This window comes from Ceratotherium simum, chromosome 4, assembly GCF_057802395.1.
Source record: "Ceratotherium simum simum isolate JZ-2026a chromosome 4, ASM5780239v1, whole genome shotgun sequence".
Lineage (NCBI taxonomy): Eukaryota > Metazoa > Chordata > Mammalia > Perissodactyla > Rhinocerotidae > Ceratotherium > Ceratotherium simum.
The window spans coordinates 96,717-123,299 of record NC_141903.1 but is presented as its reverse complement, the minus strand read 5'-3'; the positions used below and the strand labels follow the sequence as shown (position 1 = coordinate 123,299).

At 47.9% G+C, this 26,583-nt stretch overlaps 3 protein-coding genes and 1 long non-coding RNA gene across 4 annotated transcripts in view; 3 read left to right on the top strand and 1 right to left on the bottom strand.

The window, feature by feature from the left end:
* LOC147917172 (mucin-16-like) overlaps positions 1-5,089 on the top strand; it is a 66,920-nt gene extending 61,831 nt beyond the window's left edge. Inside the window, exons 10-11 of the transcript XR_015551862.1 lie at positions 757-1,011; positions 4,979-5,089. The gene's annotated coding sequence lies outside the window, so the exon portion shown is untranslated. The remainder of the gene's footprint in view (positions 1-756; positions 1,012-4,978) is intronic.
* Positions 5,090-8,365: 3,276 nt separating this feature from the next.
* LOC147917169 (uncharacterized) overlaps positions 8,366-26,583 on the bottom strand; it is a 28,880-nt gene continuing 10,662 nt past the window's right edge. Inside the window, exons 2-3 of the long non-coding RNA XR_015551876.1 lie at positions 21,211-21,356; positions 8,366-10,664 (exon numbers count right to left, since the gene is read on the bottom strand). This is a non-coding gene — a long non-coding RNA (uncharacterized LOC147917169). The remainder of the gene's footprint in view (positions 10,665-21,210; positions 21,357-26,583) is intronic.
* LOC147917171 (ral guanine nucleotide dissociation stimulator-like) lies at positions 10,640-15,874 on the top strand. The gene is made up of 6 exons (XM_087430267.1): positions 10,640-10,705; positions 12,054-12,161; positions 12,420-12,613; positions 13,977-14,167; positions 14,311-14,687; positions 15,461-15,874. Exons 2-6 carry the CDS (start codon positions 12,069-12,071, stop codon positions 15,872-15,874), a joined length of 1,269 nt encoding a protein of 422 aa, XP_087286393.1. The 5' UTR covers positions 10,640-10,705; positions 12,054-12,068.
* LOC147917170 (ral guanine nucleotide dissociation stimulator-like) lies at positions 16,081-20,504 on the top strand. Its single transcript, XM_087429170.1, has 7 exons — positions 16,081-16,147; positions 16,633-16,702; positions 18,323-18,391; positions 18,815-18,889; positions 19,481-19,513; positions 19,856-19,977; positions 20,180-20,504. The coding sequence occupies exons 3-7, from the start codon at positions 18,353-18,355 to the stop codon at positions 20,442-20,444; spliced, it is 534 nt and encodes a 177-aa protein (XP_087285296.1). The 5' UTR covers positions 16,081-16,147; positions 16,633-16,702; positions 18,323-18,352; the 3' UTR covers positions 20,445-20,504.

Below are 26,583 nucleotides of genomic sequence, written 5' to 3'. Positions count from 1 at the left end.
AACCGTGAGAGTTCTGCTCTGCCACCATCTTCCAAAACCTAATTAGAAATTCTGAGTGAACATTTCACTCTCCTTTTTCTTTCCATCCTCTATTTTCTTCCAAAATTCCATTGCAGAATAAGCTTTCTAAAAGTTAAGACTAATGATAAATATGCTGTGATAAACATACTTGAATATTTAAGGATACAACTTTGTAGCCTCATATGGATTCATAGCACTGTCCAATATAATTTATACTATACAATTTCCATTAAAATTAAATTAGATTTTGAATATTATCTCTTTATAATCTAAGCAACACTATCATCTTCATTCTAAAATAACCTTAGTCCCCACCAAGTGCAGGTTGAGTGTTTCTTCACGAGAAGAGCATCCTAAATGACTGTGGGGATGTCATCCCCATAACCGACTGTTCTGTGGCTTCTAGAAACAGAAAAATGAAAGGAAAGCACAGTCCTGCTGAACATGAACAGGGCAGGAGCTTGTCCAGGAGAACTCCCAAAGCGTTCCAGGTGCTCTGCCTGTGCCCTTTGCTTTCTCCTGACATTGACACTAAATCAACTTCCCTTTCTTATCTACATGGGGCCATTTTCTCAGAGGGAAAAAACCAAATGCCCTGGCTGTTGCCGAGGACAGGGTTGGAGCATTTATGTCCCCTCAGTCCATGTGGGGCTGGTCAAGACTTTGCCACAAAAGCCATTTCCAATTCCATGGCTTTCTGTGTCTGGGTGTTGAATTTGGGCTTCTTATTTCTAGACCAAAGAGAAAACAGACAGAGCTGAGCCTGTGCAGGAATTTCAGTCGTCTCTTCCGCATTGGCCAGGAGGTCAAACGGTCTTACCAGAGGGCAGCTCTGCAGACAGACCACAAACACACATGGAGAGGCTGCCCTTGTCCTTCTGGCGCTGCCCCTGACGTCTCACACAAGACAAGACAGCTGGGTCCTGAAGAGAAGGGTCCGGACACTCAAGAGCATGAGAAGCTTGGTCAGAAATCATGCTACTGTTTCAGGTGGGACCCTCCAGCCCCGATGCTGCTTGCAAGCCCTGTCACCCGTCCTTGCTCCGTTCCCTCTTTTCCCCCCTGAGAAGTGATATAATCATGAGTCTTATCTGCTTCAGTCGGCTGGTATGTGCTCTAAACATTCATTACTCTTTCCCCATTTTTAATGATTCCACGCTGCCAAGTGGAACAAACCATCTGTCCTTCCGACCCTCCTCCTGGCTCCAGTGGGAGACGTGTTTACTCCTCTGTGTGCGTCTAATCCCGCCCCCCCAGTAGTTCAGCTCCGTGAAGGCGTGAAGTGAGGTGGATCTGCTTTACTGAGCCCTCCCTGAGAACAGTGTCTGCCCCTCAGTCAGTGCTGGCCGACTGGATGAATGCCTGTGCGTGAGGGCACGTGAGGGCACGTGAGGAAAGGTGCAGAAGGACGAGTCCCTCGCGTCCTCGGAGGCTATTGCTCGTGTCCTCTCCCCGCATGTTCAGCTCCTCCATCTCTATTGATATCTACTTATCACCCCATAAAATCGTTTCTAGCCCCATCTTTGTGAAAACAGAAAACTTCCCTCTATTTTGTATTCCTCTCACACTACTTTTGCCCCATCCTTTTCACAACCCAAATGCTTGAAAGAGTCATCTACTCTCCTCTCAGCTCCTCTCACCCCTCACTCAAATCTGCATCACTGTTTCTGCCACTGTTGCTCTGGAAACTCTCTTCGCTGGGTCTTGCCGGCGTCAGCATCTGGACCTCAGGGCAGTGTCTGGGAGTCGACCTGGATCTTCTTCTTGGTGTTGGAGTTACTGTTCTCTCCGAGATTTCCTCCTTCTCTACCTGTTCTTTTCCAGGCTTCTTGGCGGATGGGAGTGTTGTGTGTATGTATGTGTTTCCTCTGCCCGCCCATCAAATGTTGCCATCCTCTAGGAGGTCTGTGTTTGGCCTCCTCCTCCACCGTCCACATCTCCCTGAGAATCTCACTGCTTTAGTGGCCGTCCATATGCAGATAACTCCTGCATAACTTCAGCTCAAGAATCTCTACTGAGTTCCAGACTCATTTGCAAAGGTCTCAATACTGCTCCCTTTAGATGAGATGCAGGATTTCAAAAAGAACAAGCCCAAAACTGTTAAACAGCTGTGTTCCTTCTCCATCATTTCCCAGCTCAGCGGGTCTTCAGCATCCGCCTCTGTGCTCGGATGTAAATCTGGGAGTCAGCTCGCTTCTGTCCTCCACTTGTCCTCCTCCAACTTCCATTCATTCGCCAAGAACCCACGGTTCCATTGGTTCTTGAATTTCACCGTAAAATATTCTACATGTTTTACTTGAAATTTAATGTAAGACCCATGGACTGAAGGGAAGCCAGCATTCCATGTGGGGTCAGCTACACAGGCATTTCTACCCCAGCCCCACACTAAGGAGACCACTCTCTCATGCAAATTGGGAAGGCCCTGTGTGAGGAACCACCTTTGATGCACAAGTTCTGTTTTCATAACCCTAAATTATAGTAATGGTGACATCCACAAAGGAGCTGTGAAATTACAAGAGTGGACTGTATCGTGATGTCCAAGAGAGCTCACTCTTAGATAAGCACAGCAGAGAGATGAAATCAGACCCAACCATCTGGCCTTCCCAGGGCTTCCTTTCCTAATGAGAAAGGCAGAGGGAGGCAGGCAGGAACTTGAAATTACCCTTCACTCTACCTAGCCTACACAAGTAATATGTCAAAAATGTAAATGATGAAGGACCAGCATTTAATTTGCCACCACAATATGTTTATTTCAATTAATTTTGGGTGATGTGTATTCTAATTTCGATTTAAAAATGTGATCTGAAATGAAAAGAACAGTATGATATTTCCATCCCACACCTTTCTCTTGGGCGATTTGCTTAATTTTTAACTTGTATTGGTTCTCTCAAGGGACCTTAATACAGATTTCTCTCTAAATCTCTCAGCTTTAGTTCTTACTTGGCCTTAATTGCATAATCTTTAGGAGATTTTTAGGCGAACTTTATCCAGAAGAGGAATGTAAATTTAGATATTAACAAATATGGGAAATGAATCAGTCCAGTCATCATTAGGGAAAATGAATTGTTCCAGAGCCCAGGATCCCATAAAGTTAAATCACATTTATCTTCTAATTGATAAGGAGTTTAAAAGCATCCACACCATCACACCTGTTAGCCTAATTCCAAGCCTTCACCTACCACTGGGTGAAATAGCCTAGAGTTAGTGTTTTATTCAGGAGCCCAGAGATTCACAGTCATCATCACTGCTCATCTCCCCTCACCCCACAGCCACATCTATATCTGTAGTCAATATTCCCTAATACCTTCCTTTCCCAAACACAACAGACAATATGGCACAGAATCTGACACAGTGATGGGTGTTGGCAAAAATCGAATACATTGTCCCTGACCCCACGGGACGGCCTGATACGCTAGTGTCACTCGTGGGTGGCTGAGCAGACTGTCTACAGACAGAGGGGGCCTTAGGTCAAATTCCAGTCCCATTATGCTCTATGAAATAATGCAGAGTATATAACCTTCTTGTGCATAACATTCTTTTATAGAGGATTTAAAATTTAATATTCTGAGTTGGAATTAATTTAACATGAAACAGCTGTCAGCACAAACAGCTCTCGTTTACTTCTGATATTTCAATACACACGAAAATCATCGTAAATACTTCCACTCAAACTTTTTCTCCACGTACATAATATAATGAATTACCTTTGTCTTGTTTTCTTCCTTGGTGATCACAAATTACATTACATTCAAATTCGACTTAGTGGAAAAGGATGTTAATTTTTCCGAATCCCATTATTCTGGAATGGAAACACTTATGTGGGTATTATTTCAAGATTTCATGATCAGCAACAAGGGATTTTCCTAAAGAATGACTTGGCAGGGGTATTCGTCATTGCTTTTCTTCATGAATACTTTAAACAGTGTGAGGGACAATGTACAGAATAGAATAGACTCTCTCTCTCTTCTCTCAGAATTTATGTACTAAAGCAACGACATACACAACTGCATTCTCAGGATGCCAACTAACATGCCTGTCATGGACATGGTGGAGAAGTGGGGAGTTTTGTCATCCAGTTATAGAAGCTGAATTACTGATTTCCCTATTGTGCTACCTACAGGGTGTGAATATATATTTGTATTGTATATGTAAATATATATTTGTATGTGTCTATGTACATATATAATTTTTAAATTTTGGAAAGAAAGTCTTACCTAAAAAATAATTTGAATGTGCATTGCTAGTTATTTAAAGGCAATCTATACCTCTGAAACAATTTATTCACTCATTCACTCATTCATTCATTCATCCAAGGAACATTAATTCGTTACCTGCCATAACCAGGCACAGTGAGTGCAAACATGGGGAGGTGGTTTCTGAGCTCCACATTTCTGCACTTTCTTCTGACATGTCCGTAGAACGGCAAATCATTGCGAATGGACCCAGAGTATTCAGAGTTTTGCGTGCACCTCAGATTCCTTTCTTAGGAGGATGCAGTGGTGATGATGGAAATGTCTATCATCATGACCCGTGGCCCTGTGAAATTGCTGATAAGACCTAAGACGCCTCCCAATACGGACTTTCTGTAAAGGGTGGTGCTATTTAACTAAATGGAAGAAAAATGTCACCAACTGGCTACTGGTCTCAAGGAATGAGAGCCCTCGGGCACACTGGTGCCACCTGTAATAAAGTTTGGCATCACCAATTAGGGATCAGAGGGTTTTATTTAGAAAGCTGATTGACATCATGACAAGTAATGGAACAACAGGGAAGCGTGTTTGTTGGTTTCTTTTTGCGTTGTCTGAAACGACTCCGAGAAAGTGTCAGTTCAAACAGCCGGTGTTAAGACCTTCACATAATGACTACTATTTTGTGTGGGAACTTCGCCTCCAGAAGCCGAGGTGTAAGATATGATGCCAAGCACCACTTAATTTCTATTTTTCTGCTTACCCTCCAGGCCCTGATCTGGACCGCTGGACCAGAGGGAGACTGGGAAACTCTGGAGTGAATTTCCGAGGCGTCATCCTGTCAGACGAGTCAGGAGGACGCCCCACGGCAGCTCAAGACACAGGAGAGGAAAGCACAGTCCTGCTGAACATGAACAGGGCAGGAGCTTGTCCAGGAGAACAAACTGTGCTCACATCTGTCCACATTTCTGATGGAGCAGAAAAAGAAAGAAAAAGAAACAAAGAACAAATGTAATGACTGGAAAAGAGTTATAAATATAGTAGATATTAATTCAACATATCAATAATCATTGTAAACATCAATGGTCTAAATACACGAATTGGGAGACAAACACTGTCGGAATGAATAGTAATAATAACAAAAGACTCAACTACACGATCTCAGATGGTTGGTTGAAAGATGAACAAAAGGCACAGCAGATATAAATAAATGCCCTTTCTAACATGGAAATAAATATTTCTACAGCAAGTATTCTGTCTAGACAGAATTACCAAATTTAAGTTAAACTTAATAAACATTTATTGGGTACTTTCTCTGTAGAAGATACTTTACACAGGTAAATTAAAACTAAAGGGATGGAGAGAGATAGGCCACACTAAAACTAATGTAAAAGAAGCTGGAGTAGCTATATTAATTCCAGACAAAGCAGACTTTAGAACAAGTGAAATGCGCAGAATAAAGAGCATGATGAATAATAATACAGTAAGGAAAGGGAAAGAAGTGATTTTACTCAGTGGCTCTGCTGAGTTCTAGCAGTCATCAATAACTCAGTCAAGTGAGTTGGAAAATGCAGGAAAAAAAGCAGTGTTTTCCTAAGAACCCAAAGGGCGAAATTTGACCAGGGGCCTTAATTCCAATTTCTTTAGCATAAATATTAGAAGCAAAGGTTTTGCTGCCTTTCAGTCTACTACTGAGAGGCGAAGAGAAAGCAATCTCTCCTCCCTTGCGGTGACCAGCCTTCCCTGGACTGCCCTGCTGTTATCACTCAAAGTCCCCTGCTCCAGAAATTCTCAGTCCCTGACAGACCGGGACAGTGGGTCACCCTACGTGGGACTCTCCATGCGGGAGAGGCGCAGGAGCTGGCGGTTTGAGAAGCAATGTGTCTGCGTTTTCCTTACTTTCACTAAGTCTTCCTCATTCACCATATATTCACCCAGTTATCCCTTCCCCAGTCTCTGGTACCCTGGCCCGACTATGTGTCAGGAGCCATTTCAGGCGCCAGGGACAGAAGCTGAGCACTGATCTGGACTATCCTGGTGGGAAGCTTTCCTTCTGGAATCTTTTTCCTTTTTTAAAATTTGTGAGAAGGGACCAAATATTTGGCACTGTTCCCAGAACAATTGGAGTCAGGAAATACTAAAATCTATTTCTAGGATCTCTTAGTTTCTACTTACAGTGGTCTTTGCACTTCAAAACCATCGCCTTCCCATCTGCTGGTCAATAATTACCCCTCAAGGCAGCCAGGTGCTGCACAGATGGAGCAGAAACCACCTTCGTGCCTTCCAGAGGCTCTTGCCTACCAGCGAGGTGTTGCATGGGCACATTTTCACAGAAACACTCTTTACAAAAGATGCTTGGTTTGTCTGGAAGGAAGGGTACAGATTGAGAGTGATGGCTCACTCATGCGCTGTGTGAAATAAATTTCTTAAGTTAGGTCTCTGGTAGGAATTAAATAATTTTTCATCTGAGAAAATTTACCCAGCTGAATGGGAGCTCTTGAAGATTATGTCTCATCCTGAATATTTTCCCTGTAGATCCAAATGTGTATTTCTGAGCATTTAGAAGCGAAATCATCTCCGCAGAGACTTAAATAGAAGCACACCACTTTTAAGTCCTTGTGCTTTTGTCTCTGAAACCCCCATGTGCTCAGGTCTCCTCAGCCTTGCATCAGGTGTGGAAGGCTCTAGTTCTGCTCTCCAACACGCTCTCTAGTACTGCTGTGCCATTCTCCCTGGAAACCACTGCCAGACAGCGTTTAGCGGCACAGGCTCGCCGAACCACTGAATCAATGAACTCACAAGATACCGACCCCTCCAGATGCACATCACCTGGAATGGAACCTTTGAAAAGCAGGTGGCAGGTTGAGTTGCTGGTAGTCAGCCAGGGAGAATGTGTTCCCACAGCTGTGGTGTGGCCCAGCTCAGGACTCGCTTTGTTATTATGAGATACTTGCCATGTTCTGCGGAATATACTGGTCCTATAAACTATAATTGCTAAAGGCTCTGCAAAGTGTCAAACTAACACAAGAGCTGGATGTTCAGTCCAGGAAGGGATCAGAGGGTGAAAACCAGGGAGACGCATTTTCCTGCACAATGAGCAAAGCACATCTCAGCAATAGATGTCAAATGCAAGGAGCCATAAGCCAACCCCACCTTGGATTAAGAGAAAAGTCAACACATACGATGTGGGATGGAGATACACATCTCAATACTATGGTGCAAGCGTGTTGTACGACAAATAATATGAACCAAACACTGAGACCGTGTTTCTCTTTCAGAAGGTTTGTCTCCATGGTCCGTGAAAAGGAATACTACATCTCATCAAGTAATATTTTAGTGGTTCTGTGGACGATCCTATAGACTATCGGAAGGAAAATAAAGAATCACGGAAGCTAATTCTCTGCTTTTAATAGCTGTTGAGGCTCTCCAGGTATTGTCTAGACTAATGCTTCTCTGATAGAAAAGATAAGAGGTTTAAATACTGCCCAAGGTAAGACCTATCCCGGGGCCCCCTCGGTCGTGTAGCGGTTAAGTTCGCATGTTCTGCTTCGGCGGCCTGGGGTTTGCGGTTCGGATCCTGGGCGTGGACCAGTTCACCACTCCTCAAGCCATGCAGAGGCAGCGTCTCATATAGAAGAGCTACAACTCTACAACTATGATACACAACTATGTACTGGAGCTTTAGGGAGAAAAAAGAAAAAGAGGAAGATTGTCAACAGATAATAGTGCAAGGCCAATCTTCCTCAAAAAGAAAAAAGAAATTAACTCCAAAAAAAAAAAAAAAGAACTATCCCATATTTGCCTCCAGGACATGGTAGAACCACTTGAGGATAAAGATCTGATTTTTTTTAATATCAAGAAGAGCTGACAGAAAAAGAGGAAGATGGGAGAGAGAAAGAGACAGAGGCATGGACCAGGCGCAAGTCCCCACCATGGTTTCAAGTTATGACTCTGCACGTTCACGTCGTCTGTCGCACAGCGGAGCCTCAGGGACACGCTCTGCTTGGCCACGCCATGCATGGAGTGTGGTCCCTCGCTCTCATTTTGCAGCATTAACACATGACTAATCCCTCATTCAGTGACAATTTAGCAAGTACTATTTTCTCAACATACATCACAAAAACTCTTTAAAAAGATGAAAAAGAAAAAGATACACCTTCCTTAAAACATGTATTTTAATTCACTGCCATAAACCAACAAATATATATCAGAGATGATTTAAGATGGTGATTGTTGCAAAATCTAACACAAACACCAGAGATCCATCAGAAATCACTTGGCTGATCAGAGCAGTTTTTTAAAAAACTGTTCAAACTCCATCTAAATAGAGTCAATTGTACTGTGATAGTTTACAAATGTCAGTTTCCACATTTATAAGTATAAAGTTCAATTTATAATAAATGGAAATTTTAAGAAATATTCCAAATTGCTGCCTTATCTTGGTGTCTGTCAATTATTAATGTTTGGGGGTAAACAACATCATGTATTTTTGGTAACCTACATATCTAGGAGTTAGGTATATTTAGATATGATGTAATCATTTGGAGCATTTGCAGAAGAAAGTCATACTAAATCCAATACTGAAATTAAATTTAACCAAATGCGTTATCCCAGCATCTGTTTCCCATCCAGTTGTGCCAACTAAACTAGGTACTAAAATTCTCAAAATGAGCCAGACCCTTTGACTCATCATTTACAGGACAGTCTTATAGAAATCTCCTCGAGTGGGCCTCCACGTGCTTCCTCAGTGTAAAGATCCCTCCCTTGTTTGTGACCACAATGTGAGGCAGGGTAGTAGAGTGCTCGAGAAAGTGAGAATAAGAGTCAGACATTTGTGTCGACCCAATGGTGTCAGGGAGGGTTTAGGGATGCTCTACACATCCCCACATGCCCCTCAGCCTCCCCTCTCTGCTCTATCCTTTCACAAGGGCAGTTGAAATAATCTCAATTTTATTGAAATTGCTATGCAATCAGATTTGTGTAAGTTCCTCGGACCCTGTCCTCCAGTATTCACCCCTAAGACCCTTCTGTCTGTACTGCCTTCAGTGTATACTGTCTATACAGTCTCGAGCTGGCACTAGTTGAAGCTTTTGTTTCTGCCTTGCGGGAGCTGTGCCACTTAGGGCAGGAGGGCTAGTCATTTCGTGCCTGAGCTTCCTCTTATGCAACGTTACCTACATCACAATGTACTCCTTTGGCGAAGACTAAATGAATAAGCACGTGTAAGGCACTTGGTACAATGTCTAGCATTAAAAAATGTTGGCTGTTGCCAAAATTATTATTTTCTTTGTTATTATGAAAAAGAAGTGGGTGTAATGGGGACGGAAGTTGGGGGTGTGAACCCTGAGGAAAGAAAGCGAGATGAGAGGGATTGTCCTGGAGCTCTCCTTTGACCTTTGGAGTCCCCACAAAAGGGGAAGGGGATGCATGACGGCAGGTTCCCTCTGTGGTCCACTCCATTGCTTCCACCCTTCTCCACCCTCCCGTCTTTCTTCATCTGGTACTAAGTCGTCTGAATTTTCGATTGGTTGTCTTGCCTGTGTTCTGTTGTGTGGGCTCACTTTTGCCAAATTGGCTTAGTTTGGCAATCTAAGCCAATCCCAACCACTACAGTTGGGAGCATACACAAGGAAGAAGCCCTAGGGTGGAGGTGTGTGTATGTGAGGCACGCAGAGCACTGGGGGTGCCTAAAGGCCAGCTGGGGAGATCCATGGGTGAGGCATACCCTACAAGTCATGGGAGACTTCTTGATGGAGTGCTCAGTGCAGTTACAGGATCCACATCCTTTAAAGCCCACTAAGAGTACCTATCTGCCAATGCCTCCAAACTCTTCAAACCATCCAGACTCATATTTTTGTGCTCCAACAAAGGGCTGGAACTTCTCTTCTTGAAACCTGGACTTCCACAAAGGCCCTCTCCTCTGTGTGTCATGATCTAAGACAGTGTTTTCAGGGGTTTCCATGCAGCAGCTGAAAGGAGCTTGAGCTGGTTCACGGGCCACTGCAGGGTCCACAGCTGGGACCGAGGTCTGTCTGCCTATTACCAGATGCATGGCTGGGTGAGACTCCCTCTGTGTCCCTTGGCATATGGTGCTGGACCCCACTTCTGCCACAAAGGCACTTTTGTCTATGGATGGATGCCAAAGCATTGTTAGTGCAGGAGTAGAAAAACAGGAGGTGTCTCCTTCCACCATGATGCTGATATCACTCTCCTTCTTTGAATTATAGAGATTCCAATTTGACTCAGTTTTTCAGGAGCCTGCTATTTGCCTACAATTCTCTACAACCTCAGACTCTCCCAGACCCACTCTATGAAGGACATAGAAAGAATGTTCTCAGATCTACTTACAAGGGCCAGGCAAATAAAAGCCAACAAATTGGTTCTGGTCATTCTGCTGGGAACAGAGGGCAGTGGACGTCTCATACATTCTGGTTTGGAAGCAAGACTTCTTGTTCTCTGTGGATGAATAAACAACAAGAAAAGAGAGCCTGTGGTAGGTAAATACATGCTTGATTCATCTGAAAAGCTCATCTCCTCCCCTTCAACTTGAAGGTAAGTGTAGGGAGAGAGCATGGGTAGTTTCCACTGTTCACCTTCTCCCTTAATATTCAGAACAGAGAATCAGTTTTATTTTGGGTGGCAATTCAAGAAACTAAAAGATAAAATTCCTAACCCTTCTTGCAGATAAGAGTGACCAGACCAAATTCAGGCCAATGATGTGTGACAAGAAGTATGGAGTGTGGGTTTGTGGAGGCTGCACAGATGGAACTGACATAGATGGGAGGTTCAGCATTAGACACATGTGACACCAATCCACAGGTGTTGTAGGTATTATCTCATATACACCTGACGATGATCCTAGAAAGCTGTTTTTGACACCATCCCCATTGTGCACGTTGGGAGACTGGGGAGATCTTGAGAGACACAGTGGCTTTTCCAGGACACAGAACTGGTAGGATAAAAGAGGTGTGACTTCAGCTCTGTCTCCTCAAAGCTGGCCACTGGTTCCACTCCCAAGGAGCTGTGGGGAGGGTGGTGATGGATATTTGTGTACAGTGATGGAGATGACATGGGCAAGGAGGGAGAGCAGCCAACAGCCTAGCGGGGGCATTGGGTGGGTCTGATTGAAGGAAGGGGCCACGTAATAGAACCTTGAAGAAGTGACCTCACTTCCTTGGTGACAGCCCACAACAGAACTTAGAACTCTGGTTACCAGGCACCCACATTGTAATAACAGCCTCCTGTCCAGTTCATTTGAGTGGAGACACTCGACACAGCAGGATGTTCTCGTGTTGTCCGGTGACTTTCCGAGGCTCTGGCCCCCGGAAAGCCAAGAATGAGAGCATGTTAAGTCACTTTAGACATTGGCTCAGCCCTCACCTCGAATGTCTGTGGCCTTTTGGCAGGAGGAACCATCAGGTAACAGCGTAGCCCAGGGCAGGCCACTCTAGGTCAGGCCACAACTGTGATCCCAAATGGATAGCCCCACTCCCCTTGACCCTCATTGTGTGTGTGTCTGTGGCGGGGGGGGAGGTAGAGTTAGAGAAGGTAGTATGAGGAGGAACCACCCTGAGCAGGAGCAGGTAGCTAAATGGTGGAGATCTGGTGGTGTGTCATGTTCATACTGAAGATCTTGGCTGCAGGAGAGGATGGTGAGTGCTGGGGACCAAGCTCTTCTACCCACATGTGAATCCCAGGCCGTCGAGGTGTCATCACATTCCTTCCCTGATGGAGACTATGCAGATGCCCCTCTGTGCCTGAACTGTGGTGGGGTTTCCCTCTGTGGTGAAGTCCAGGCAGGCCCCTGATGCCTCCTGGCCTGACTTCTGGGCACTGTCACTGCAGAGCTGCACCCAAGTGATGGTTGAGGAGCTGGTAGATGGTTTCCAGTTCGCCATCTCCCTGGAGAGGACACAGGTGCAGCAGTCCATCAATGAAGCGGGCTGGTCTGAGGTAAGTGTGGGTGCAGAGGGGTCTTCATACCCAGGACTCTGAGATGACCAAGGCACTACTAGAATGCAGACTCAAATCTGAGTCTCCCCTGGAACCCCCCAGGGTTTTCTCATTAGAGTGCTCCACAGTCCCACTCCCAAAGGAATCTGGACCTCCACTCCTTCCCACCAGCTACACAGGAGGGTAGAAAGTCACCTCAATCCTCCCGCTGGTTCACCATGATGTCATTGAGTGTATGTACCTCCTCCTCTCCCTCAGTGTGAGGATGAGTCCACCGTGAATTTCAATGAAGCCTGCAGGATGCGGGCCCTCCAGACAGGCATGATGGAGAAGCTGACAAAGTCCATCGCACCGGCTTTCCTGAGGAGGAACATCTCTAGCTTCACCACCTTCATGGTCAATTACTCGGCCTTAGACACATCCCACCAGGTCCTGGACCAGCTGTTTACTAGGTGAGTAGCCACTCCCTCCTCAGCACAGTGGTGACTCTGTCCCCTGCCAGCTCTGTGTCCTGCGAGTGTCACCAAATCTCTCTGAGCCTCAGTTTGCTCCTCTGAAAAGTGGGGTTGGAGAGGATAAATTTCATGGGGATCTTGTAGGAACTAATGGGATCAGCCATGGCGGGTGCTTACCTGGTGCCTGGCTCTGCAGAGAGGGCTGTGGACGTGCTGTGGTTGTTCATGGTGTTTATTTCTCTCTTCCCCGTGAAAAGTAGTCTGCCTCACCCATCTCTGAGATGCGGCCTTTCTGAGTTTGGAAAAGCACATGGAAACCACCCTGTCAAGGAGTTGGAGATTCCATCCAGCTGGTCCTGGTCCTTTTCCTTGGGGTAGCCAGTCAAGGATCTCTGGGGCAGCAGAGAGGCCCTAGGCCCACTCAGGTGTCTGGGATGGTTCTGGGTGGATTACATTCATTCAACCATGTAGATTAAGCACCTACTGCATGCAGGACATTTGGAGACAGTAAACTCAGTGAAAGAAGGAGACACAATGCGTGGCCTCAATTTCCGTCTGAGAGTCAGACATTGACATTAGACATCATTCGCAGTTCTTGTGATCCACCGTCCATCCCAAGGGATGCCCTCATAGCCTCCTTTACATCTGGAGGCATCTCCCCTTATTCCAGCCAGGAGGGCAGAGCGCAGGACCACCTAAAAAAGTGAGTGGTCTTTGGGTCCAGAAGGACGGCCTCCTGTCTCTACAGAACAAGCTGTGGGGGGAGAGATGGAGGCTGTGGCTGAGGGGAGCCTGTCAGAAGCCGCATCTCACGCATCTTTTGATTCCCATGGGAAGGCAGAGGTCCGGTGGCTTCCACTCCAGGAGGACAGGAGTCAAAGAGCTATGGATGGGTGCCAGGACCCCTGGGAACCAGAGGGGTGGCTGGGCTGAGTTCTGCCCTAGAAACCCATTCCCACCACAGACCCATTTTAATCTGCCTCCCCTTCTCCACATCTACCTCTTCTGACCACCGCCTCCAGGCCCAGAACAGGAGGTCTGTGAGCAACCTGGTCAGAAATCTGTCTCAGTGCTCAATCCAGTTGCACAAGTGCATGGAGGGCTGGGCTGGGCTGTGTCCCAGACCATCAGGAGAAGAGTGTCCGTGGGAAGAGAGTCACAATAGACTCTGTGTCAACCTGCTGGATGAGCAGGTCTGCCACTGCCAGGACAGCCTCACAGGGGTCAGGGCTGCCATGTGGCTCTCACCTGGATGGAGAGGGGCAGGCATAGGGCCCAGTCCCAAGCCAGGGTGCCTTGGGTGAGAAGTGTGGAGGGAAAGGCCAGGCCTCTGACTCTGTTGCCCAATTGCCTCCCCCAGTGCCATCTCTTCTCTGGTGGGAACCTGCCTGGACCCAGGGCAGGATTTCTGGGAGCCCCTGCACTATCCCTGCTTCAGCATGAAGCTGGCCTCTCTGCATCTCAGCTTGCCTGGCTCGGGGCTGCAGGGCCACGCCTACCTTCTCCAGGTCCAGCTGGAGCATCCACGGCCCACTGAGGCAGAGCTGGAAGGTGAGGCGACTGCAGTCTGGGATGACAATTTGCAGAGTGTTCAGAGGCTTGGTTCACTTCAAGGCAGTGGGGTCTTTCCTGGCTTTGACAAGCACAGGGGAAGTCAGCTACTTGAGTGACACTGTTTCTTTCTCCTGCTGCAGTACCATCTCCAGAGCTCCCTCCAGCTCCAGCACCAGAGCAAGGGCCAGCTCCACGGCTAGATCCAGCTCCAGCTCTAGTTCCACCACCTGTGTTAGAGCTGGAGCCAGTGTCACCTCCATCAGTCCCTCCAGGGCCAGAGCCACCACCAACCTCAGCTCCAGCCCCAGTGCCAGCTCCTGAGCTGGAGCCAGCTGGACCATTGGCTCCAGGGAGAATCCTCCCTCCACCTGGAGAGATAACAGCAGAGCCAGATCCAGCCCCAGAGCCCACCCGCCCCTGGGACGTGACCATCAAGAACGTGCTGAAGGAGGAGAAGCCTGACTTCTTGGAGTTCCCTCCCCGGCTGGTGGCAGAGCAGTTGACACTGATGGATGTGGTGAGCAGCGGGGCTCTCAGGGCAGGTGGGGCCGGCCTTCCCTGTGCCATCAGCTGCCCCAGACCTGCCATTTCCTGATCCAGAATCCCATGATCTCGGTCCAACCTCTTGCTTCCCCACTTACCCTCATGTGACCTGAGCAGCCTTCTTAACTCCCAAGCCTTTGCTGTCCTCATGTGGACAGTAGGGGTGGACACTGAGAGCAGCTGCCGTGCAGAGTGGCTGTGCAGGTGGATGAGGGGGAGCAGAGAGGAAGTTGGGCAGAGTCTGCGCTTTGGTGGGGGAGGGGAGCACACTGAAGCGCTGTCTCGTCCTTGGGTAGTTCACTCATTTGCCCAGGAGGCCTCAACAGCCTCAGCACTAATTAGGCACCTCATGTGTACATGACTACAAGGCAGACAAACAAAGCCCCTGGTTGTTGCTGCCTTGGGGGAATGTGCATCTGAAAGAGGAGTCAGACCCCAGGATGGTCAGAATGGGTGGAAGATGCCCCTAGAGATGGTCAAGCAGGAGCCGAGTTCTGGTGCTTGGAGGAAGTGAGACTGGGCGGCGAGCAAATGCCACTTCCCTGCGCCACAGTATCGGTTCCTGGGTCATCCTGTGCTGGGTGTCCTCAGGGGACACAGGCAACACCCAGGGACTCCCACAAGCCTCAGGCCACATTCTCAGCTTCCTGAGCTCCAGCTCTCACCACTGACCTGGCCTGGGAATGGGGGCTGCAGACGCTGAGCTGGGCTGTGGCAGGGCTGGGTGACACTCCCTGTCCTCCCCAGGAGCTCTTCAAGACAGTGAGGCCCCACGACATCCTGGACTCCATCTGGTCCCAGGGTGACAACAGGGGCATTGAGCACCTGGAATCCACCATCCATGTCACCATGACCCACTTTAACAGAGTGGTCGAATGTATCGTCACCACCTGCATTGGGGACCCGAGCATGACGGCCCAGGACAGGGCCAGGGTGGTGGAGCTCTGGATCCAGGTGGCCAAGGTAAGATGTGGGAGGCCCTGGGAGCCCCTCTCTGGAGTTGGGGGAACTGCCCCTTCTCCTTTCTCAGCTCTCATATTTGAAGTCTGTGGTCTGAGCCTTTGCACAATCCTTAGGCCCCTCCTGCTAGGCCTCGATGACCTGACTCCTGGTCCCAGTGGTGGGAAGCTCACCCCTTCCTGGGCTCCTTTCTTGGCTTGAACTAAAATCCTCCTCCCTGGAAGTATTCCTCATCAGGTTCCACCTGTGCCCTTCCTGGGTTCCCTGAGCCGCTGTCTCATCCAGGACAGGAGACGTCAATGAGGGGACAGAAGCCAGAGGAAGCAGGGCTCCAGCTCCCCCTCACAGCTCATTCTCTTCCCTTCCCCAGGAATGCCATGGCCTGAGGAACCTTTCCTCTCTCCACACGATCTTCTGGGCTCTGCAGGGCCCCTCCATTCAACTTTTGAAAGAGACGTGGAGACATGTGTCCAGGTGGGTAGGCCTCTCTCCATGCGAGCACCACCTGGGTGGACCAGACACCCCCCACAGGGCTGGCATTGCCCTTCAGTCAGTTGGGACCTCCTGGGAGACAGCAAACCCTGGGCATAGGGTCTGACCTGGTTGGCAGGCTGGAAGTCTTTCTGAAAACTTAGGCCAGTGGTTCTGCTTCAGGAATCAGATTCCCTAAGTGACAGATCATGGCTTGAACCAAATTGAAGATTTTCAAGTGTTTGCAGCAACAGAACTCTCTGTCCACGTGAAATTAAGACTGTTTAAAACACATCTGCTGAGAAAATAAGAGAATGGAGGCCCCAGGTGACAATAGGAGAGCCCCCTCCCCAGTCCCAGACACCTCAGGGCTCAGACGACACAGTGAAAATGCTCATCCAGGCTGTCTGGATCTTCTGGGTTTTCAAACAAAAGGGATTTACCCTCAAACCACTCCACAGTGTTTCTTTCCTTTTTTCCCTCCTCAGGAAGAACTGGCAAATTCTTAAAAAGATCATCCAAACATGCCACCGGGAGAGCAGGAAGCTTCTCAAGGAGGTGAGTGGAGGCTGGAGATCTGGAAGGACGGGAGGTGAGGTGGGGAGGGACCAGGCAGGATGTGCTTTGGTAAGTTTTTCACTTAAGGTTCCCCGAGAAATAACGGTCTGTCTTGTCCAGCTGGACAGGAAGCGGGGGGTGTGAGCTGCCGGGGCAGGTGGGGACTGTTTGGGGCAGGAGGCCTTGGTCACGGGATACAGTGGTGTCGCCTGGACTGTTCAAAGAGGTGAAGAGCTGGCAGAATGAGCAGGTGTCTGGCTTCCATGCGGACCCATCAGCTGGCCCTCATCATCCTCCAGGCTGGCGGGTGGATGGAGTGGGTGGGGGTTCCTTTCTTCCTAAAGCAGCCCAGTCTGTCCTCAGGAAGCCAGGCCCCTGCTGCTCCTTCTGTCTTCACTGCAGCTCGCAGGGGAGGGCACTCTGCCTGTCCCAGGGATGGGCACTGTGAGGTCACACAGGCCTTGTGGACACAGGGGCTGCATAGCCTTGGGCCAAATGGTGGATCTGGGACAGTACTGTGTGCTCTGTGGGACTGTGCACTCTAGCCCGATAGTGGTCACTGCTGACAAACCAGTGAGTCTCCCGCAATGCCTTGTCGACAAAGATACGCCCCAGGTAGCAAAGAGAATAATCGGGGAAACTACAGATTCTTAATGGACCTTCCTGACAGATTCTTAATGGCCTCCATCGAGGCCCTGGCAGGAGGGGCCTAAGGATTGTGCAAAGGCTCAGACCACAGACTTCAAACATGAGAGCTGAGAAAGGAGAAGGAACATTAGAAGTTTCCAAGTGAAAAAGGATGCAAATGTCACCATTACACAGTGCCATGTTCACACCCTACACTGTCACTCAGATGTGGCACATGGGGGTCCCCTTCCTGAGTGAATGAAGGAGGAGTTCTGTGCAGGGACCATCCTGAGGGGATTCTAGGGAGCTGAGGCCTTTGGCATGGCCTCAGGTCCAGCCTGGTGTCAGAGAATCCCAGAGGGCTGGAAAACACAGAAGCCACTTGCATGGGACCCCGAGACACCTTGTGCCTCTCCATCCATGGCTCAGGTTGACTGAGGGCCTCAACACACCCCGAGAGTCCAGAGGACAGGACATTGGTCCGAGGTGTGTCTGGAGGAGGAGTGAAGGCCGGGGGCCAGGGCCTCTGGCTGGGAGGGGGAGCGGTCTCCTCTGTGGGCCCCCGAGCAAGTCACTGCCCCTCTGTGGGCCTCGTTCTCCTCATCTGGGAAATGGAGGGAGATGATCTGTGGTGCAGGCCTCACAGGGGTGATGAGGTACAAGGAGGAGAGGAATGTACAGGAGCTTTGTGCTCCTCCTCCTCGAGGGGGGAGGGGACAGCACTGGTGACAGTCAGATGACACTGAGTCCTCAGGGGACCCTGGGAGGCATGGGGAGTCCTCCTCACACTTTCCTGATGAGGAGAGAGGCTTAGGGGCCTGGGCAGGTCTGAGGGCACAGAGGAGGGAGTGTTGGAGCTGGGAGCGATCTAGAATCAGGGCACCCTGGAATGGGAGCAGCCATAGACACCAGATGTCCAGGGTCCAAGATCAGGGGCCTGGGAGACATGGGGAAGGGAACATGGCCTCCCTGAGCCTGTCCTTGACCCTGCAGGAGGTGTCATCTGTGAGGGCCACCCATGAGATGGACCCGCAGGGAGCCCAGGAGAGGCAGCAGCAGCAGGTGAGGTGGCCTGAGGGGGAGGGTCCAGGTGTCAGAGGAGGGGTCACTCACCTCACGGCTGGAGGCCTCCCTAAGAGAGGGGTCCGTCCTCCTCCAGCCCAGCTCCAGGAGCCCAAGAGCCTGAAAGGCCTGCTCTGGAAGTGACCAGGAGGAGGCTTGGAAGGGCTGGGCCCAGGATGGGTTAAGGTGGGGAGGGGCAGGGACCACATACCCTGGGATTTGCCAAAAGCCACCCCTGGGAGGTGACTGGGGAAGTTGGGTGGTCCTGGAAGGGGCAAATGGGGGGAGGCCGCTGAGGGTCCTAGGCTGTTCTCTGTGGGAGTCTGTGGTGGGCAGGAGGCTGGGGTGAAGGGATTTGGGGGAGGGTCCCCGGGGCACCTGAGAGGTGGGACTCATCTCACCACTCCCACCCTGATTTCACAGGGTGTCGTCCCCTTCCTGGGCATGTTCCTCTATCACCTGAAGCTGCTGGACATTGGGATGGCGGATGATCTGGAAGTGAGTGAGCCTGGAGGTGGGGACAGGGAGCAGGATCCTGAGGTTTGGGTGGCGAGAGCCCTGCACTGGGACCTGAGCTCTCAGTACCTGGCAAACCTCCTCTCATGAGAGCCCCATGGCCACCCCTGGGAGCTGGGGAGTCAGGCACATCTTAGCAATGCGTGAAAAGACGCTCTGCATAAGCCCCCCACCAGTCTACCTGGGCTGGTGAAGCTCATAGCTGCCTGCCTGCAGAGCTGCAGGAGGCTGTGTCTGAGATGGATTCAGCCTCCCCCTCGGGCCCTGCCCCTGGGGGGTGCCATCAGCCCCTGCAAGTGAGGAAGCACTTCTGTGTTCCAGCTGTCCCTTCCTCCCTGAGGCCTCAGTCTCCCTGTCTGTCATCAGAGAGGGTGTGCTACATAAGGTCTCTGGCCTCAGCTCCCCTGTCCCTCCTGCTCTGGAGCCCAGAGCCTGGCCCAGTGTCAAGTTCTTTGTGGAAGGTCTGCCCTCTGCTGGGCCCTGACATTCCTGCAGCCTGAGAAGGGGTGTGATGGGGGTTGGTTCTGGGCGTAGGGGGCTGTTTCTGATGGACATTTGCTGTCTCCCTTCCAGGGAAATCGGGTCAACTTCCAGAAATGGTGTGAGGTGAGCAGCTATGGGGAGGGTGGGGATGTGGAAATCAGAGAGCTCGCCTGGCAAGACTTTCTCTGGCCTCATCCCTTGGGTCTTACATTTATTGGGAGAGTCAGATCCACAAAGCTGGGGATCCCATCACGTTGGCGGGTGCGGGAGGGGCTGGCATCAAGGACACCTTCCTGGATGAGGAACTCATTCAAGCCAACTGTGAGGACAGGCAAGTCCTGAATGGAGAGGGAAGGAAGGAGGGTTCCCGAGTGAGCACAGACCCCAGACCAGATCCTCACTCCGCACAAGTCCCTGGCAGCGTCCCCCACCCAAGCCCTGTCTGCATCCTGTCCTTCCTCCCAGAAACTCAAACTCATCCGGAGGATCCAGCTGCTCCAGCAGGCTGCAAACGCATATGACCTGGAGCCCGACGAGCGATTTGGGGCCTGGTTCCAGGCCATGGAGCCCATCAGTGTCCATGAGAGGTGAGGGGGACAGGAGTTGGGTGAGGGCAGGCCAGACTCTCTCTGATGGCCAGCTCCAGAGCCTGTGGCCTGGCTCGCTGATCAGCCACAGAACTCGTAGCGTGGTGACCCATGGGGCACCAGGACTCAGCTGCTGGCAGGCTCTGGGAGGGGCACCTGAGGTGTGGCTCCTGGTAGCTCACAGGTCCACTCTGTCCTGTAGCTACTGGGTCTCCTGCCAGCTGGAGCCCGCACACCAGAAGGCGAGCAAAATGCGGCTCCTCATGAGGAAGAGGAACCGGACATCCTCCAGTTCAGGGCCAAGTGAGTGTTGGGACCAGGAGCGACTGAATCCAGGGGCTCAGTACAGCTTCGGGCTAAGCATGGGCCTCGATCCCAGCTCCACTGCTGAGCAGGCCTGGGACAGGCTGCTCCCCTCTCCTCTCTGGGATTCAGTTGCATCCTCTGAAATGGGTGATGCTAAATGATGCCTCCTGCATCAGGGACAAACGAGGTGCTGTTGATGGACTGAGCACTCGTTACAGGGTTTGGATCAGAGTGCAGGGGAACAGGGAGTTGTGCCATGAATCTCAGGGAGGGACCCCAAAATAGTCTGTTTCTTCTCTTCAGCCACCATGCCCTTGGCGATGAGCCATCACACTCTTGAGACCACAAGTGCAGCTCCTCCTGACCAGCAGGGACACTGGCGCCCTCGGGGTGCACCGGGCCAGCTCTTCCCACCCTGAGTGAACGAGGACATCCTCAGACTTGCCCTGGTTTCCCCTAAATCCTGAGAGGGAGGGCACCACCTCCTCCCTCTCCCTGACATCACCACGCCAGCCACTGTTAACCCATTGGGGAGGAGTGATATTATTTCTTTAATAGTAAATAGTAGATTTGACTCTTACATTATATCCTGTTTCTTTCACAGCCTGGGTGTTGTGGTGTGGTTCTTTCACTTCTTATGCTCATGTAAATGAGACACAGAATCTCACTTTCCTCCTTGAATGAAGAACTTGTGTATGGTCACAGCTTATTGTATGTGGGAGAATGGAGAAGGGCCACCCTCCTCCCTGGCTACTGAATGAAACCCTCAAGTCCCCCTTCCTCAGAGGACAGGTGGATTTCAGTGTGGTTCACCTGGGCCAGGAGCAGAGACAGCCCCTCAGATCTCCCTGGATGTAGAGGTTGGAGGGACTTTCCCAGGCAGAGCAATAACCACTGAAATGTGGGTGTCTTTCAAATAGCACTTACCAGGACCATGTCCTTCCCCAGGACAGCGGCTGTCTTTCTACAGCTTTCCAGGAAGAAGGAATGTTTTTTGCTTCTCTTGTTGAGGTTTCTTGGATCAGATATTGGAACTTGCCGTTTTCTAATCAGTGTCTGGATTCGCATCAACACTAAATGAGAAAAAAATGTAAAAAGATAAAAGTTTGCATGTGGAACGGACAAGGACAGAGGAAGACCATGTGCAGATGGACTAAGGGCTGACAGGACATCCCCATCAGGCCGCCTCTAGGGCTCCCTGTTCACCCTTCGCCTAGACTGGAATCCTCCTGGGATCCTGGCCCATGCCATGGAAGTCCTTTTCCCACTTGTTTCATGTCACTTTATGATGAAGTGCTGCTGTTCACGCCCAACTCGAGAGCTTTGTGGATCAGATAATACCCAGTTCATAACAGTCATCTCAGACTGTCCCATAATTAGGTATTTAGTCCCAACCAGCTCCAAGTAGCAAGAAGGTGCCATTTCTCAAAAGGAAAATGGATATCTGCATGGTTTTGCTTTAAAATCCTAGGTGCATGCATTGTCATTCTCTTGTGGAGGGCTGCCAGAAGATCCCGAAAACAGCCCTGAATGCCAAAGACCTGCTGATTCATATGGCCTAAATGGTAGAATAGCTTATACTGTACCCTGGACCAGCTTCAGAGACTCCTTTTGCTCTGAGCCCCATTTGAAACTCAGTAAATATGCAAAGTAAATCACTCAAATGAGACACATATTGGCTCCAGAACCCAAAGAGGCCCACAAAGCATTGGATCTTTTTTAATGTTAATAGGTGGAAGATACATCCACTTAACTTTCACATTGAAGGAGGGATCTCAGTATGCCCCAGAACCCTAGAGCCCTACAAACCCACCAAGTCTTCATGGAGTTTATCTCCCACTTATATATCTTACTAAAGCTTCCAGGGTATTTGCTACTTCCTGCCCAACAAATCTATTAGCATGATTTCATGGATTATTTAGCCTCGATTATGACAGAGAGGGCTAGAGCTGAAAGCAACAGTGAATGTTTTGTTGACCCGATCATGTGGAAGCAAATTACTTCTTGGTTGATATAGAGAGAATAAAGCATTTGCCAGAACAATAGTTACACACCAGTTTTTAGAGACTGTGCTGTTTTGCTCCAGTAAGGAGACTACATCTGTAAAAGCAGCAGCATTTAGGATCACCACCTGATTAAGTGTAGGAAAATCTGCTACCACTCTCCAAAACCCCACTACCATGCATACAGGCCAAGTCAACACACTTGCATCTCTCAAGACTTGCATGGTGGCATTACTCTCCACAGACTTCCTCAGGGATGCAATATTGCTTTTGATTTATTATTTTGGTTGAACAGGGAAATTCCAGTGGTTTCCAGTTGGTCTTTCCTATTATATAAGCCATTGTTCTACAGGCAGGGAGCCAGTGTGAAGAGTCTGCTAGTTTGCAAATGTGTTCTTGAGAACTATAAATTCAGGTAAAATTTAGATACAAAGAGAATTCCTATTGGGTTGTATGTGTGGACCCACTGAGCCCACTGTGAGAAGGAATCGGACCAAAGAACTATTTATCATCTAAAATCTCTCAATCTCCACTCTGACTATTTGACCAAAAAGCATTTGGGATCCCCAGGAATTAGTATCAACTCCGATTCTATCTTAGTCATTCCAAAAAAATCTGGCTGTTTCCCTCTTCCCATGCACAGATACCTTGGTAAAGGGTCCCAGGTCACTTTCAGAAGGGCAAAGAGGAAGATTTACAGTATACTATGTTGGCAGGGTTATAGCATTCTTCCTCAAAGGGACCCCACTCATATCTCAATTTCGAATATCTATTCCTGCACCAGTACCAAACTGTTTCTATTAATACAGCCTTATAATGTGTCTTGAAAATTGATAAGGCAATTCCTAATATATTCAAAGATTGTTTTGGCATTCTTTTTTTTTTTTTTTTTGGAAGATTGGCCCTGAGCTAACATCTATTGCCAATCTTCCTCTTTTTTCTTGAGGAAGATTGTCCCTGAGCTAACATCTGTGCCAAAGTTCCTCTATTTTGTGTATGGGATGCTGCCACGGCATGGCTCGATGAGCAGTGTGTAGGTCCGCGCCCAGGATCCGAATCCTCGAACCCCAGGTCGTTGAAGCAGAGCGCAAGAACTTAACCACTATGCCACTGGGCCGGCCCCATATTTTGGCATTCTTATATATTTGCTTGTCCTAATGAATTTTGGAATCCATTTGGCAAAATCTACACACACAAAAATTCTATTAGCATTTTTATTGAGATTGTTTGGATTTATAAATTAATTCAGGGAACACAGAAATTTTTCATAACATTAAGTTATCCCATCAGTGAACATGATATATCTACTTATTTGGCCATTTTATATCTTCTATTAAATTTTATAATTTTCTCAGTAGAAGTCTTGTACATTTTTGTTAGTTTTAGTCCTAATCGGTCTCACATAAAAAATTTAAAACTTTTATGGACTCACATTCTCATCCAGCTATTTCCCTTTCCACTTTATAGCCAAACATCTTGAAAGAGTTGTCTACACTACATGTTTCCGTTTACTCATCTCACTTCCTCTTAAACATAAAGCAATTTGGATTCAATGAGCTCCACTTCATCAAAACTGCTCAGTCACTGATGACACACGCAACTTTAAAAATCCACAAGTTTTTTCCTGACCCTTATCTTGCTTGATTTTTAAAAAATTTATATGTTTTCACTTTCAGTTTCCAGTTCTGCTCGTAAGGAGCTTGGAAGTTACCGCTCCATCCTGATAACAAGTAAAAAGCTGAACAGACTGAAAAATCAACAAACAACTATTCTTGGATCCATAAGACAGGGGAGGACACTGGGTAAACTGCTGCCCCCAAGAGTAGAGAGATGGACAGGCAAATACGGAGAGCCGCAGCTTACCAGAGCAGAGACTCGTGCGCAGAAACCACTTCCAGAACCAGTGTCAGGGTAGGAAAACCTGAACTGTAATGGACAGATTGCTGAAGGCTCAGTGTGGACAACTCTGAAAGTTAAGAACTCTGGGGTGATCCAGTCATAGAGGGGCCCCCAGAACATTGTGAGATTTACCTCCAGGAGCTTGACTAGGTTCCCACAGTAAATATCTGAGAAAAATCCCCTTGTGCTCCTGGCAGGAGGAGGGGAAAAGGAAACATTCTGAAATACTCCAGAGCACTCTGTTCTTCTTAACAAGGCCCACCCTCAGGGAAAACTGCCTAACAAGAGCTTAACCTATTGGAGTATTATCAGAGCCTAACTGACCTAGGGGAGGGGAAATACCCAACTCCAGCCCACTCTAGCCATCCTGTCTCACCTAAGGGGGCAAAAAAAACCCTGAGAAACAGTCATGAAGTTCACAGTGCAGAGGCGTAGGCTCACTGAAAACCTGAGACCTAATCTTAGGACTATAGAATGCTTCCCCTCCCCAACACCTCACTGCCACATCACTAAAGGCCTATTTACAGCAGTTCCTTTTACCCAGAGCATCATATACAGCTATCAAGAAAATTTACCAGGCATATACCAAAACACAAAAAACATAATTTGAAGAGACAGAGTAAGTATCAAAATCAAACATGGCAAGGATGTTGGAATCATCAGACTGGGAATTTAAAACAACTGTGATTAATATGCTAAGAGCTCTAATGGATAAAGTAAACAGCATGCAAGAACAGATGGGTAATGTAAGCAGAGAGATGGAAACCCTAAGAAAGATTCAGAAAGAAATGCTAGCAATAAAAATCACTGTAACAGAAACGAAGAATGGCTTTGAGGAGCTTATTAGTAGGCCAGACATGGCTGAGGAAAGAATCTCTGAGCTAGAGGATATATCAATAGAATCCTTGAAAACTGTAGAGCAAAAAGAACAAAGACTGAAAAGAAAAAAAGAACAGAATATCCAAGGACTGTGGGACAACTACAAAAGATGTAACATATGTGTAATGGGATTACCACAAGGAGAAAAAAGAGAGAAAGGAACAGAAGAAATATTTGAAAAGATAATGACCATGAATTTTCCCAAATTAATGTCAGACACCAAACCACAGATCCAGGAAGCTCAAAGAATACTGAGCAAGATAAAAGCCCCCAAAAATTACACTTAGGTATATCTTCAAATTATAACCAAAAATAAAGAAAAAATCCTGAAAGTAGCCAGAGTATAAAAACATCTTACCTATAGAGGAACAAAGATGAGAATTACATCTAACTTCTCAGAAACCATGCAAGCAAGTAGAAAGTTGAGTAAAATATTTAAAGTGTTCAGAGAAAAAAACCCACCAACCCAGAATTCTATACTCTATGAAATTATTCTTCAAAAGTGAAGGAGAAATAAAGACTTTCTCAGGCAAACAAAAATTGAGGGACTATGTTGCCAATAGACCTGCTCTGCAAGAAATGTTAAAAGAGGTTCTTTAGAGAGAAGGAAAATAATATAGGTCAGAAATTCAGATCTACATAAAGAAAGGATGAGAGTTGAAGAAGGAATAACTGAAAGTAAACCAAAAACTTTTATTTTTCTTATTCTTAATCTATCTAACAGATAACAGTTTGTTTAAAATAACAATGTATTTGATTATGTACGCTTACTCATATGTATGCTTATGTGTGCTTACCTATAAGTGAAATGAATAACAGCAATGATACAAGGGATGGGAGTAAGGAATTAGGATTATTTTGTTATTATAAAATACTTATGCTACCCAGGAAGTAGTATAGTGTTATTTGAAAATGGACTTGGATTAGTTGTAAATATATATTGCACTCTAGGGTAACCACTAAAAAAGTTTTAAAAAACTGTAACTGATATGCTAAGAAAGGAGAGAAAATGGAATCATACAAAATGCTCAATTAAAACCATAAAAGGCAGAAAAAGAGTGGAAGACAAAAACAGGAACAAAAAACAAAAGAAACAGGGGCCTGCCCAGTGGTGCAGTGGTTAATTGTGCGCGCTCTGCTGCGGCAGCTTGGGGTTCGCAGGTTCGGATCCCTGGCGCGCACCAGCGCACCGCTTGCTAAGCCATGCTGTGGCGGCGTCCCGTATAAAGTAGAAGAGGATGGGCACGGGTGTTAGCCCAGGGCCAGTCTTCCTCAAGAAAAAAGAGGAGGATTGGCATCGGATGTTAGCTCAGGGCTGGTCCTCCTCACAAACAACAAAAAACAACACACAAGAGAAACAAATAGAAAACAGTAATGAATATAGTAAGTGTATGTCAGCTATATCAAAAAACACTTTAAATGTCAATGATCTAAATGTACCAATTAAAAAACAGAGAACGTCAGAAGGGATCAAAAAACATGACCTAACTATATGTTGTCTACCAGAAACCCACTTTCA